Source organism: Leptopilina boulardi, unplaced genomic scaffold, assembly GCF_019393585.1.
Source record: "Leptopilina boulardi isolate dan_hultmark-lab unplaced genomic scaffold, ZJU_Lbou_2.1 LbouV2_310, whole genome shotgun sequence".
NCBI lineage: Eukaryota > Metazoa > Arthropoda > Insecta > Hymenoptera > Figitidae > Leptopilina > Leptopilina boulardi.
The window spans coordinates 1,595,763-1,611,001 of NW_026137875.1; the positions used below are offsets into that span (position 1 = coordinate 1,595,763).

The 15,239-nt window shown below is 27.3% G+C and overlaps 2 protein-coding genes across 5 annotated transcripts in view; both read right to left on the reverse strand.

Annotated features, from left to right (window-relative positions):
• Positions 1 to 15,239, reverse strand: part of LOC127283781 (diacylglycerol kinase eta) — a 179,970-nt gene that overhangs the window by 117,681 nt on the left and 47,050 nt on the right. The window lies entirely within an intron of this gene.
• On the reverse strand, positions 6,491 to 8,505 carry LOC127283784 (reticulocyte-binding protein 3-like). Its single transcript, XM_051308878.1, has 3 exons — positions 8,366 to 8,505; positions 7,714 to 8,274; positions 6,491 to 7,628 (listed from the first exon to the last, which is right to left on the reverse strand). Exons 1-3 carry the CDS (start codon positions 8,468 to 8,470, stop codon positions 6,822 to 6,824), a joined length of 1,473 nt encoding a protein of 490 aa, XP_051164835.1. The 5' UTR covers positions 8,471 to 8,505; the 3' UTR covers positions 6,491 to 6,821.

A 15,239-nucleotide genomic window follows, 5' to 3' on the forward strand; every position in this document is an offset into this window, starting at 1 on the left:
TTAAATTATCAAAATTTTATAAGATTAAATCGGAAAAGACTTGATGTGATGCCGGCAAAACACCATTGCCGGTGAAAAAACGGTATTGAAAAGTGGTACCGGGTTTGGTGCCCGGCCGATACTAATTATGATGTCGGCAAAACTCCATTGTCAGTATAAAAACGGCACCGGGCCGGTACTAATTTTTAAGCCGGCAGAGCTCCATTGCCGGTATAAAAACGGTATTACATAGTAGTACCGGGCCGATGCCGAGACGGTGCCGGGCCGGTACTTACTTTGATGCCGTCATAACTCCGTTTCCGGTATAAAAACGGTATTGACATGTGGTACCGGGCCGGTTACTTTTTATCAACTGGACCGGTACCACGGTTCCAGTACCGGTTATAGTCCGATTTTACCACCGGGCCGGTGTAATGCCGGTCGTCATTGAAATTCCGGCCCGGTACCAAGGTGCCGGTACCGATTTTTATCCAACTTTACCACCGGACCGGTGTCATGCCGGTCGTAAGCATCGGTACACCACCGACTTTTCTGCCTGGACGTTTAATTCAGAAATTAAAGATTAAAATCTTAATGGATATATATGTTGATTGTGTTAATTAACACGCTACTGATATCATTTTTGAAAAATATTATTCTACATTAATGATCTGATGAATTACCGTATACAAAGATATTATCATATTTAAATATTAACAATAAAAGAATAAATTACATACAAAAAATATGAATAAAAGAAAAAAAAAATTTTTTTCGTTTATTCTTCTTTCACACAAACCAAATTTTGATTCATTTATCAATATTATTTATTGATTTACTCATTTAAAACCAAATAAAAGTTATATTTAAAAATATTTTAAACAATAATATTAAATTTGTTTTCTAACTCTATATAATAAAAATTCATCTTTTATAAGATAAGAGAAAAAAAAATCAAAGCAATTTGTCACAAATATATCACATTTAATCATTCCGAGGGGTCTATATATATATACATATAACGAAGTTTTCTCCTACAGGAAGTGAATTGTGAGAAAGAGGATTAATTAAAACAAAGGAAAAAGAAGTAGAAACAATTCGAATGAGAAAAAGGGGATTTTATAACGTGAGTATATAGAACAGTTGGAAAAATTGAGTGAAATATTTCGAGTATATTTATGATTAAGTGTGACAGTAGTGCGGTATATATATATATATATATATATATATATATATATAGTCATCAAAGAGTCGAAGAAATGCAAAAAATATATACACACCTGTAACAAATCAGGCTTATAATGCGCAGAATCGCAATTCGATCCATATATATATATATATATATAAAACAAAAAGAATATTTTGACATATAAGAGAGAATGGATAAAAGGACGGAGACAAGCAATATAATAACACAAAATTACGAGTTATACACTATCATTCATGTTTTATGGCTGACACTTCATTATACGAAACTGGGTTAAATAGTCACCTTCAGAGTTTAAGGATCAAATAGAAAGAGCAAACAGACTATAATAAAAGAGAGACAATTTTTATTCTAATGTAATCCTTCTAAAAGTTTTTTAAAGAAAATACGAAAGAAATTTTTTTAATTCACTATTTTACAGTAAAATTATAAATTATTATTATATTTATTATTAATAAAAATATGCTATATTATGCCAACATCATTGAAATTTATTTTTAAAAAAAATTTCTATTTACCCAAATTTTTATATACGGCAGACTTTTCTAATTTGCTATAAAATACTCTACTTAGGGAAAAACTTATCAGGGCCTTGTCAATTTTGTTTCTAATTGCCCCATTTTGTGAGATTATTTAATAAAATAACTACATTAGTTTAAAAATTTTACATCTATAAATAATCCTTTTTAAATAATTTATTAAATGAATCATAAAATAATTTTTGTCAAATTGAGCCTTCCAATTCTATAAGTCGCCCGACGCACGGACGGACACTCTATTGGTAGTCGGGTAACAGTAAGCGTCAATGGCTTACTCGCTGCTACCCGCCTACCAATTCGCTGCGGACACGGAAACACGGTGGCGCCTCTAGTGTGGCAATATGTGACGCAATTTTCGTTGGATACTTGTCAAATGTTTACATTAGAAAAAAGTGACATTTAAGGCCAGGTCCAAGTGAGGCAGCGCCATCTACATTGAAACTAAAATTTTGGAAAATTTTCAACAGCCTTTTCTTGAAAACAAGAAGTTAAAATGCTTTTTCCTTTATGGATAATTGATTATTGGCAAGATATACACCAGCTAAAACTTTTTTTAAGTTAAAATAATAAAAAAAAATTTCATGTCAATAAATTAAATATGAGCACTTTTTTCACAAAAACTGTAACAGTACTTTCTCAGAAATTACAATCAAAAATGCAATTTCCATTTGGAAAATTAATAAACGCTAAAAAATACACTACCTAAGATTTACCAATCACGAAAATAACAAAAAAAAGAATTTTAACATAACATATTTTACTCATTATGACAGCCGTTTGGCAGGTTATATATGTCACCAGACGTTTCGCAGTTTTGCCGAAAGGAGGAGATTGGCGCTGTTGCTAACCACCTGAAATACATAATCTACCAAAGGGCTGTCACAATCAATAAAGCAGTATCAATATGTTAAATATTTAATAACATTTTTTTTTGTTATTTTCGTGATTGGTAAATCTTAGGTAGTGTATTTTTTAGCGTTTATTAATTTTCCAAATGGAAATTGCATTTTTGATTGTAATTTCTGAGAAAGTACTGTTACAGTTTTTGTGAAAAAAGTGCTCATATTTAATTTATTGACATGAAATTTTTTTTTATTATTTTAACTTAAAAAAAGTTTTAGCTGGTGTATATCTTGCCAATAATCAATTATCCATAAAGGAAAAAGCATTTTAACTTCTTGTTTTCAAGAAAAGGCTGTTGAAAATTTTCCAAAATTTTAGTTTCAATGTAGATGGCGCTGCCTCACTTGGACCTGGCCTTAATTGTTTCTGGCGATTAAATCTATTTGTGATATACTACGGCTGATATATTTCGTTGATTCAAATAACTATTTATTATTGATCTAAATACACGTTTGGTTTATTTTAATAAATTTTTTTTAAACAATAAAGAATTTGATTAAGCCAAATAAACTTTTTATTGATTGAATAAAAAGTTTGGTTAAGCAATTATTATTATTATTATTTCTGTTATTATCAAAATATAGAATTTTATTTATTTTATATATATTATATTAATGATAATAATTTACTTAAAGAAATCCTTCATGCCTAAATCAATAATTTGGAATTATTAATTAATTTTCTAACTGAATAACTAATGTAATGGATATCCGTAGCAGCAGAGACTATAATTGGAAGGTAAATTACTCGATTTACTGTTTCATCGAAATCATGCCTTTGTCGTGGAACATGTATGTCTGACCAAAGCAATTCGTAACTACTTGGATTCTATCTACTACTGTGAGATTTATACTTCAAACTGGCTTCTGCAACCCGGGTCATGCATGTAAACGACAGTGTACATATATATATATATACTCGAAGCCATGAGTGTACTTGACTATATATCATATACTATTTATGTACAATTCCACGTGAAATTTACGTGTTTTTTTATTTTCTTATAAGTTCCCAAAATTTTTGAGTTATGAATTTTTAAAAATCTGGTTTTTTCGAGTTTTTTTTAAAAAAAAAGTAGTTTGTTTTCTGTAAACAAATAATTTTTTTTTAATTTTAAACTCGATTTTATTATTTTTGTATAACCAGAAAGTACTAAGAAGATTTTGCAAAAAATGCCTAATGATCCATTTTGTTATCGTAAATTTAATGGGTTTTGAGCAACCTCTAAATATTCACGGATTCAAAATAAAAAAAAAAAAATTGGTGAGATGAGAGCAAAACATTTCTGATATATATATATATAAAACAAAAGTTTATAGGTCAATGTGAGATTATGTCAAAAAAAAAAAATTTAATGAAATCTTAAAACATAAACCAAATTTCTTTTCTTTTTTAACCTCTTCTTTCTAAAACTTTTGGCACTACACTCTAAATATAACTTTTTATGATATCTTCTATTAACAAAACTTTTTCTAAGGGGATTTCAAGCATAAATTTATTTCCTTATATGGCTCTTTATATTTCGTTCTCAAAAATTTATATTCCTATTTTCTCATCTTTTCATAACATTTTTAGGGTTTTTCTTTTCACGTCATGCGCCTCTTTGAAATTTTAAATTAAATTCTATTGTTTTTATTGTTGTAAAATAATATTATAAAATATCTTATAAATTATTAAATTCCATAAAGTCAAATAATCATTTTATCGAATTGTCAAAAATTCAAATAATATAAAACCATTATTGATCGAATTTAAAAAAAAATTGGAATTATTAAAAGATCGAATTGTTAAAAGTTACAGAATTGCTAAAAGTTGGAGTTATTGAAAGATCGAATTTTTAAAAGTTTCCCAGATACACGGAAAGAAATTTTCTGTAGAATTTACAGAAACTCCTGCGCCATCTACTGATGTTTCTCCAAATAGAGAAATTTGTATAATCATTGGCATTAAAATCTGTTAATTCTACACACAGAAAAAACCTAGTCTCATTTTTGTTGCAAATCAAAATGAGCCAAAGCTAAACGACATAGACAGTGGCGCCACCAACCTGGTTCATTTTTGTTGCACATCAAAATGAGTCGCCTAGGCGGCTCATTCTGAGTTCAGTTTTTTTCTGTGCAAGTTTGAGCTACAGTTCTTAAAAACTGTTGAGTGACCAAATTATGTATACTATATGGGGATAATATATATTTGGTAGAGTATTTCTTATAGGTTATATTCTCCTCCGAATACATTAAATTCGCGGAACATTATTGTATAAATTAGTATAACTTCTATGTAAATAAATTCATCCTTCAATAATTTTCTAAAAAAAAAAATGAGGAGCAAGTTTTCAAAACTTATGATAAATCCACTTTTTCTTATGTCGAGAAATTGAAACAAACGACTTTTCTCACTTAATCACTACAGTTAATTTTAAAATAAAAAATTTCTAATAATTTATTTCTATAATAATGTTTATATACTTAAGACGTTTCCTTTTTAATTAAACTTTCTTGACGACACTATGATAATAATAAAAACACTAAATTCGCCTTAACCTCTTGCACTCAATCGTACTCAGCCTTAGTCGAATCACTGCATTGTTTTCGCGCATGCGTTAAATCCTTACAGAAAATATCTGTAGAATTAACAGATTTAGGAACATGTAAAATCTCCAAATCGATGTTGAAGAATTGCCAGAAAATTTTTTTCCGTGCACGTTTCATATTTTATACTTAAAAATAATTCACGCGAAGTTTTCATATAACTATATGCTTACAATAGAAATTTTTCTTAATCAAAAAATTGATTTCAATTAATTATTTTAATAATTATTAATTCTATTTCATATTTAGACCAAAACTATTCTTTTTTTTCTATATTGCACGCATTTTTTAAAATTATATTGAAATTCCCTGAAATGTATATCGAGATTATAACCTAATTAATGTTATTTGTAAGTTTCATGCAAATCCGTGAAACTGCGAACCTCCCAATTCTGTAACTCGTTAAGCGCTCGGTCGGACGCTCTATTGGTACACAGAAAAAACCTGAACTCAAAATGATAGCGTATGCTACTCATTTTGATATGCAGCAAAAATGAGTCAGGTTGGTGGAGCCACTGTCTATGTCGTTTAGCATTGACTCATTTTTGCTGCATATCAAAATGAGACTAAGTTTTTTCTGTGTAGTCGGGTAGCAGCGAGGGAGTCATTGACGCTAGCTGCTACCCGACTACTAATCGAGCGTCCGTCCGAGCGCTAAACGAGTTACAGAATTGGGAGGTTCAACTGTAAAATCTTCAGGCGTGGCTAAAAATCAAAAATTCATCAATTTTTCAGTTTTTTAAGCCTAATTTTCATAATTCTTTGGGAATTCTCCCATTTTTACCAACAGAAATTTTTTTTTTTACATTCTTTACCGGAAAAAATAAGGTTTGAACGAAATCGGTAAAGAACTTTTCGAGATATTCAATTTTAGTCGAAAAATGACAATATTTTGAGAAAATATATTCGCGGATTCTTTTTTTATAGGCGTCAATTCTCTGTTGCGAATCTTGATTGTCAATTAATCATTTCAAAGGTTTCTTTTATTAAATTAATATAAAAATTATGAAAAGTTAATTAAAAATAATTTGCCAATAATATAAATATTAAAAATAAACCCATTTTTGCTGCTAGTTATATTGTAGAGAGCACGCATACAAATTTCAAACAATGTATTTTAAATAGAATTTTTTAATAAAATGTATAAAACATGTTAAAAATAAATTTTAAAGACTTTAAAGTTTTATTATCAAAATTTTGTATACAAAAAAATATTCACATCATTAAAATTTTTAAGCTGTTCCATTTTTATATCAATGTTCCAGTAAAAAAAAGTAGTGTTTATTCATTGGTTTCATCAGTTTTTATCTGATGCACTATAATATTGAAAATAACTGTCAGAGCAAAATTTCTAAAGTAATATAACATCAAAAATATATACAGTGAATTATTTAAAAAGTCGTAACTATAAGAATAAATAACGTAACTATAACAATATAAGAATAAAAAAAAATTGCACCTTTATGTTTTCGAAAGTTTTTTTCCTGCCCTTTCGAATGGTGTAAAAAATGTTTCAAAAATTCAAAATTTTTTATAAAGTTTAAAATGTGTACTTTTAAATAAAAATAAAAAAAATATCCTCTATTTGAGATATTAATTAATTAATTAAAAAAAGGTAAAAAAGTTTCCGCTGGCTTCTGTTTCATTTAGTGTTGTTGGTTTGTTTTCTATGATAGGTTTTGTTAATGTTCCATTTAGTTTTTCTGTTTCATTTTTTGTTTCTGCTGTTGTTCCTGGTAATGATACTTCTGTTTCTCTAGGTGTTCTTGGTTTTTCTTGTGTTAAAAAAGTTGATTTTGTTTCATTTTCATCTAGCTTTTTTGATTTATCTTCTGATAAAGTTGCTGCTTTTTTTCCTGTTTCTTCTGGTGTTTTTGTTACATTTTTTCTTTCGAATTTATATAAAATATTCACAATTTTCCAAATTTTATTTAATTTTTTAACAAGAAGAGAATCTACACTTGCCTTTAATTCTTGACGACTTTCAAAATTTCCTTTTCTTGCAACATTACCGATACGATCCGCATGACCTATTATTAAAATCATAAGTTTTTTAATATATATTGCCACTTTTACATTATAATTATTTATATCAATTGATAAACTCTTTCTATCACAAAGCTTTGGCAATATATAAACATATTCTTGACATTGAAGTAAATTTTTTTCCACTTTTTTTAACAAATAATTCAGTTCATCAATATTCACTGAATCTAAGGAATAGCTAAATGTTTTCAGAGCATTATTCACAATAGATGACATATTTAATGTAATTTCTGATATTAAATGAATTTTTTTATTTTCTGGTAAATTACAAATAAGATGATTGCAAAGTCTATCAAGCACTATATTTGTATTATTAATAATTTTTTTGGTGGTGTTGACAATTCTTTCCATGTAATCTTTATGAATCTATTTTGAAAAGAAAAAGAAAATTATTATTATTATAGAAAATATAAAATGAAAAATTTTAATGCAGTAGCTTTTTTTTACTTACAGATAATATTTCACTGGTTTTTGTTTCATAAAGATCATTCATTGTAGGAATTAATTTATTTACATTTTGTGATATATTATTAAAATAATTGTTGCATTCTTCAAATAAATTAATATCATTATCTCTTAAAATTTCAGTGACATTGTCTGTGACATCTTTTATTTGCTTCATATGGGATTTTAATGAATTTCCTAATTCTATACTATAAAATTTTTTATCAATTATTGGCAAACTTTTAATATCACAATATCTTTGTAAATTAATAACTGTACGTTGAATTTGAATAAATTCTATTTCAATTTTTTTTACGATAATTTCCTTTTCCGTAATATTTAATGAAGAATTTAAGGAATCATTAAATATTTTTAGAGAATTTATCACATTAAATGTGGAATTTAATGTTATTTTATAAATTAATTCAAATTTATTAATATTATTATCATTGTTCTTGTTCTCGTTGTATGTGCAGGCAAGATAATTAATTAGATTTTCATATACGTCATAGCCACCATCGACGATATTTTTAATTGTATCGGCAATATCGATGATAAATGTTTGTAACTATTTTTTTTTTTTGAAAAAAGATTATTAGTTATAAATATTAGCAAATAAATTTGTTATTAATTTTTTTTTTAGAAATGTTATATATTACCTCGAATTTTTCAATATTTGATAAATTACTATCATCAAAATTACAGGATACGAAAAAAATTGTAAAATTAGTAGACAATAATAGTAGAAACCAAAATTTACTCATTTTGGATTTATTTTTTTTTCTCACTTAAAAGAAATTATTATATTGTGAATATTTTCGGTTACATATGTATGTATTTATACCCGTAAATAATTTAATTGTATCATCATAATGATATTATTTCATAATTTATATTTGTATATGTGAATTTAAGTTACATACTATCAAATATTTAACACAAATGGTTTTTTATTTGTCCATCTAGTCTGTCTCCCTCGCACTCATAATCGATGTTCAACATATGCAGCTTTTCTTACACAATACATATTGTATATAATGATCTTAAAAGATAATTTTCAAAAATTTAAACAATTATTTGTTGATAAGTGACGTATTGAAAAAAAAATATTAGTTAAATTAAAAAATATTTCAAAGGTGTTTGTATTTACTTAGGGAGAAATCGTCAATCTAAATGATGTCAATTTACACAATTACCTACAATAATCAAATTTTTTAAATATTTTTTAAGTATTACAATGTACTGTTAATATTATATCTATTTACTTATTTTATCTGATAAAGTACGTAAGCAATTTTAAAGGTCTGTCATATTGAGGTCAAATTGACGTAACTATCGAAATATTTATTTTTTTAAAAATTTCCGAATAAAAAAAATAAATATTCATTTATATATAGCTAAACCATAAAAATGAGTATTGGTATAATTATGGTTTTCTTTAGAAAAATTAAACATTTTTTTAACTTAGGTAAATTTTGAGATTTAAGGAACTTAAATAAATTTCTTTCAATTTAAAAAGAATGTTTCGAATTAGAAATGATCGAATTTTCATTTACAAAAATTTTACAATTAACATAATTTCTATTTAACAAAATTCATATTTAATAAAACTTTTAATCACGAAAATTTTTATTTGAACCAGTTTTTATTTAGGGTAAGTCCGGGGGAGTTGGCCATGCGGGAGAGATGGCCAATTTAAGGGGACTTTCTGGTTTAGAATTGACAAAAAAGGAAGGTTTTAAAACTTTTATTGTAAGAACAGTATTAAAGAAATTGTAAAAACTATTTTTGGACATTGTAGCACATTGCGTAGAGAAAATTTAAAAAATATGTTTGAGTGTATTTAGTTCAATTTCATAGATGTAGGTGGCGTCTTCCAAAAGATACCTTTTTTTTGCTACGTTAGTTTCCGGGCAACCTGTAATACATAAATTCAAGTTCCAAACGGGAATCTCTTCATAAGGATTTATTCTGGGGCCTAAACCTCAAAAACGATTTTTTTTAAAGGTTTTTTTATTTTTTATGTACATTTTTCTCAAAAACTCGCAAAGGTCAATTTACCTCCATATAAAAACACAGGGGGTAGAAATATGAGTTTTTAGAGGTTTAGGCCCCAGTTTTTTAAATAAAGAATTGAAAAATTTTTGGGATTTCAAAATCGGTTCGGTAGATTTCGAGAAAAGCTCTGTACCAGTTTGAAAAATGAGTTTTCGAGAAAAACGCGTTCAAAGTTTTCATAACATAGTTCATTGAGTCATGAATATCAAACACCTTTTTATTACAACAGAACTTCGTATCCCGCAGTTTTTAGGGTCGCTGATTACGAATTTGATGTCCGTTTTGGAAAATTCAAAATGGCGGATCAAATATGGCGGACGAAAAAATAAAAATTCAACCGGATTTGCTTAAAACTTGCTACTCGGGGGTTTTTGGGGTCGCTGATTACGAATTTGATGTCCGTTTTTGAATATTCAAAATGGCGGGTCCAATATGGTGGACGAAAAAATAAAAAATCAACCGAATTTGCTTAAAACTTGTTACTCGGGCGTTTTTGGGGTCGCTGATTATGAATTTGATGTCAGTTTTTGAAAATTCAAAATGGCGGATCCAATATGGCGGACTACAAAATAAAAAAATAACTTTTTTAATTAATTAAAACGTTCCTAGAACGTTAATGTTTTGTGCCTATATTCATAACTAGCAATCTCAAAAGGCCACAAGTAACCATTTTCAACTAAATTTAATTAATTTCTTAATCTTTGTCCGCCATATTAGATCCGCCATTTTGTATTTTCAAAAACTGACATCAAATTCGTAATCAGCGACCCCAAAAACCCCCGAGTAACAAGTTTTAAGCAAATCCGGTTGAATTTTTATTTTTTCGTCCGCCATATTGGATCCGCCATTTTGTATTTTCAAAAACTGACATCAAATTCGTAATCAGCGACCCCAAAAACCCTCGAGTAACATGTTTCAAGCTAATATCAATAAAAAAAGAACACCAAATATGTAAATAAGATAACTGTAGATTGTTGTTGAAATACATACCGTCATAAATATTGTTATAACTTTTGTTTTTGTACATATTTTTTAAAAAACGTTTTGGGACAGTAATTCTATGATACTATGGAACATTTTTAAGCAAAAAAAAAATATTCGATTTTTTTGAAATTCTAAACCAGAAAGTCCCCTTAAATATTTTATATAGAATTTGCTGCTAGGTATCGCTTATTAAAGATTAGTTCGCTTTGTTTTGTGGCAAAACACAATTAAAAGAAAAAACTTGACGAAAAATATTGAAAAAGTATGTAAAAATCTGATTTGTTATTTTGACTAGTTCGGAAAAAAGTGATGAGTTTACGTTTCTCACTGGTGTTATGTTATTTTATAGAATAATTTTGAATTTCATTTTTTTTTTTTTGTAAAGTACATGACCCAAGCTTTGTCATAACTTTATATTTATTCAAAAATTTTATTTATTTATTTATATTTTAATTGTGTCAATTTGTCTCCTGACATTAGGAGAGATGGCCATGTTTTTTCGAGGTGAGATGGCCATACTGTTTAAGTTATTGGCTACCTTGAGATTCGTGTGTTTGCTAAAAAAAACATTAATTCTGTGGCAAATGACATTTTTTATAACATATATTACAACAAGACGCTCCAACAAAGATTTTCAAATTTAAATATGATCAAATAAAATAATCACTATTGTCTAATTAAATCTTAAAAACGTTTATAAACAATCATAACACAGGTCTACAAAATAACACTTTTTTATATATATAGCGGAGTGGTTTCCAATGTATTTTTGTGTGCTGAACCCGATTCCGGGTTCCAAAATTGCGTATCACATCAGGATTTTGAATAAAGTAGAGGTAAAGTCTCCAAAAACAGTGTTTTTGAGGGTTTTCATTATTGTTTTATTCCTTAACCAGACGTGCTAGACACTTCTATATATGCTTAAATTAAAGCTTAGATCGCACACTTTAAGAATCATTTACGCAGGATTAAAAATATTTGAAATTTTGAAAAAAAATGAGGGTAAATACTCCAAAAGTCTTTTTAGGTGACTTAAACCTATTTTTTTTCCTTGCGCATATGAGTCTTAAAGTGTAAGATATAAGCTTTAATTTAAGCCTGTATAGAAGTCTCTATCACGTCAGGTTAAGGAGAAAAAAAATACTGAAAACCCTCAAAAACACGGGTTTTGGAGACTTTACCCCCACTTTACTCAAAATCCTGACGTGATACGCAATTTCGTAACCCGGGATCATGTTCAAGACACAAAAATAAATTGGAAAATACTCTGATATCTCAAAAAAATACCTTGTAGACTTGTTGTGTTGGTGAGACAGACAAATAGAGAGCTCTTATCGAAGACTGGATTCAGTGCAATGATTGTCACCTTTGGCTTTATGAAAATTGCACTGAATTTAATGATAAATGTTCGAAATGTGGTCAGAAGAAGAAAAGAAGACATTAATCACTTTAAATTAAGAATTCTGATAAAGCGGAAAGCCAAAGAATGATTTTAAAATATTGGCCATCTCTCCCGTACGCCTATGGCCATCTCCCCCGTACATTCCGGGAGAGATGGCCAAACGTGTTTTTTAAAAAATATTAATTTTAAGATTGTTTACATTTAAAAAATGTATCATTTCTATTATTATTTGTAAGTTAAATGTTCAATGTTTAATTAGCAATAAAAGTTAATACATAAATCACTTTCTTCTTATTTTTACAGGCCTTTAAAAAAACTATGGCCAACTCCCCCAGACTTACCCTAATGAAATTTGTCATTTAACAGAAATTCTACTTAGCTAAATTTTTAAACGAGAGAATTTTTATTTTATCGAAATTCCATTTGAACCTTAACTTGTCCGAAACATTTTAGGAGAAGTTTTAAAATTCATCATTCAAAAATTATCAAGAAAATTGGGATTGATTAATTTTAAAACTGTCGATGAATATTGTTGCGGACAAGTTAAGGTTCGGTCAAATGGAATTTTGGTGAAATAGAAATTTTCTCACTTAAAAATTCAGCTAAGTAGAATTTCTGTTAAATTACAATGCTGTTGAATGAAAATTAGTTGAAATAAACATTTTCTTGAATAAAATTCTTGTTAAGTAACAATTTTCTTAAATAAAAATTCAGTTAATAAAATTATTGTTAAGTGAATATTCAAAGAAATTGAAATTCTATAAAAAAAAATTTTAATAATCCAAATTTTTATTTGTAGGTATACGCGAATTTTTAATATTGATAGAATTTTTAAGATACCGAATTTTCATTTGTCCGAAATTACAAATGACCGAACAAAGAATCGACAGAAAGATTTTGGCGCAATTTTTAAAATTTGTTCGGCCATTTGTAATTTTGGACAAATGAAAATTTGGCGTCTTAACAAATCCATTAATTAAAAATTCAGTGAATTGGAATTTCTGTCATTTAAAAATTCGAATCACATAAAATTTGATTGAATAAGAATTCTCAATTCTGTTAAATTAAAATTCGATTAAATTAAAATTCTTGTAAATAAAAAGTCATGTAAAGAAAATGACTGTAAAATAAAAATTCTGTTAAACAAAAATTCGGTAGTTAAAAATTTTGTTAAGTGAAAATTCGTACAAAAAAAAAAGAAATTCTGACAAATGCTAATTTGAAAAATGAAAATTTGTCTCAAAATAATTATTTCTAAAAAAAATTCATTAAAATAAAAATTCTAATTAATAATTTTTGTGGGAAATTCATATAACTTTGCTAGACATAAAGTTTGTTAAATGGAAATTGTAAGGATTTTATTTGTAAAAAACCAAAAAAAAATATATATATAATTGGTTAAGTCGATTGATTTTATACTTAAAAAAATAAATCAGCTAAACAAAATTTAATGGTAAATTCAATTTACAATTCATAACCATCAATGCATTTAAATAGTGAATTATATAAGCAAATCCGTTAAAACAGCATAAACCATGAAATTTTGCCTTTCTCTTAGATATATATCTGCATTATCACATCATATAAAAGATGGACTAGATATTCATATTCTCTTTCTCTCTATATATACATATATATGTTATATACTGAAATAACAAAAAGCTCGAAGCTCAAAGTTATCTGCACACTACTTTCTGGTGGATATGTATAAAGTTGGAAGAGAGACAGAGAAAAAAAAGGGGAATTTTTGTTATGCTCGACTTTGAACGTTCTCTGTTGACTCATGCAATGGAAATGTCGACATAACTCGCGTATAACGTGAAAACTGAAAAGCTCTCCATTGTCATGTGTTTGTCGATAACTGTCACATTGATGTGAAACAACAACATTACGTCCACTGCATATTCAATGCTTTTATAGTTGGACTAGATTTCATTCTATAAACATAGACTGCTATATATATATACAGTCTTGAACTTGGTCAAAGCCATCAAATTAAGGAACTCCTTTATTTGAAAAGGCGAAGGATTCTGAACCTAATTTACAATTCATGTTTCACTTAAATCATTGGTCATATCAAACTTGACTCGACATTTTCAAAAATTCTCTTGAAATTTACCAAGAAAATAAATATATAAAAAAATCAATAGATTTAAACTGAATTTTTTTTTTTTAATTTTATTCAGTTTAACATTTATTTAATTTTTAAGTGCCGAAAATTGAAGTCAAGCGAGCATTTACAAAAAAAATATTTTAAAACAATTTTATAAAATCAGCAAACTAATTTTGAAGTAAACAAACCACACTTAAAATTAAAAATAATTTTATTCAATAAAATATAAATAGATTAATTTAATTCATTAAAGTTTTAATTATGATTTAAAGAATTCAAAAAAAATGTAATCCCTGATTACAAATCAAATATCAGTTTTTTAAAATTCTCAAAACTCAAAATGGCGGATCCAATATAGCGAATCAAAATTACTAAAAATGAGTAAATTCGTCTAAAACTTGTTATTCAAGATTTTTCGAGGTCACTGATTACGAATCCAATGTTAGTTTCTAAAAATTCAAAATGGGGGATCCAATATGGCGGACGAGAAAGTAAAACATTAATTAATTGCGCTTACAGATGCAAACTGATGTTTGTTATCGGATCTATCAAAATTAGTAACCACAGCTAAATTTTTTGCTATGACAACGAAAAAGTTTGTTATGATATACAATATCAGTCTTAATTTTTAAAAATTTACTGATACAGCAAACTTTTTTGACCCCATAGCAAATTTGTTCGCTTTCCCTATATTAGCAAACAAATTGCAGCAAATTTTTTCTATTCGTGTAAAGAAATATTCCATGATTTATATATTTTCTTGATAGTACCCGGTTATGATACACCCTGTATATTTAGTCTATATTTATTTTATTTTTAACTAGCTAATCTGTGAAACACACTATTACTAAGAATAACTAAAAGTAAAATCTTTATCAAAATACATTAAGTACGCAACGTTTATGATAAACGATTTTTAAAGAAATAGTTCTTTAAAATGAAAAATTTTATAATTTTTTACCTTAAAAAATATTTT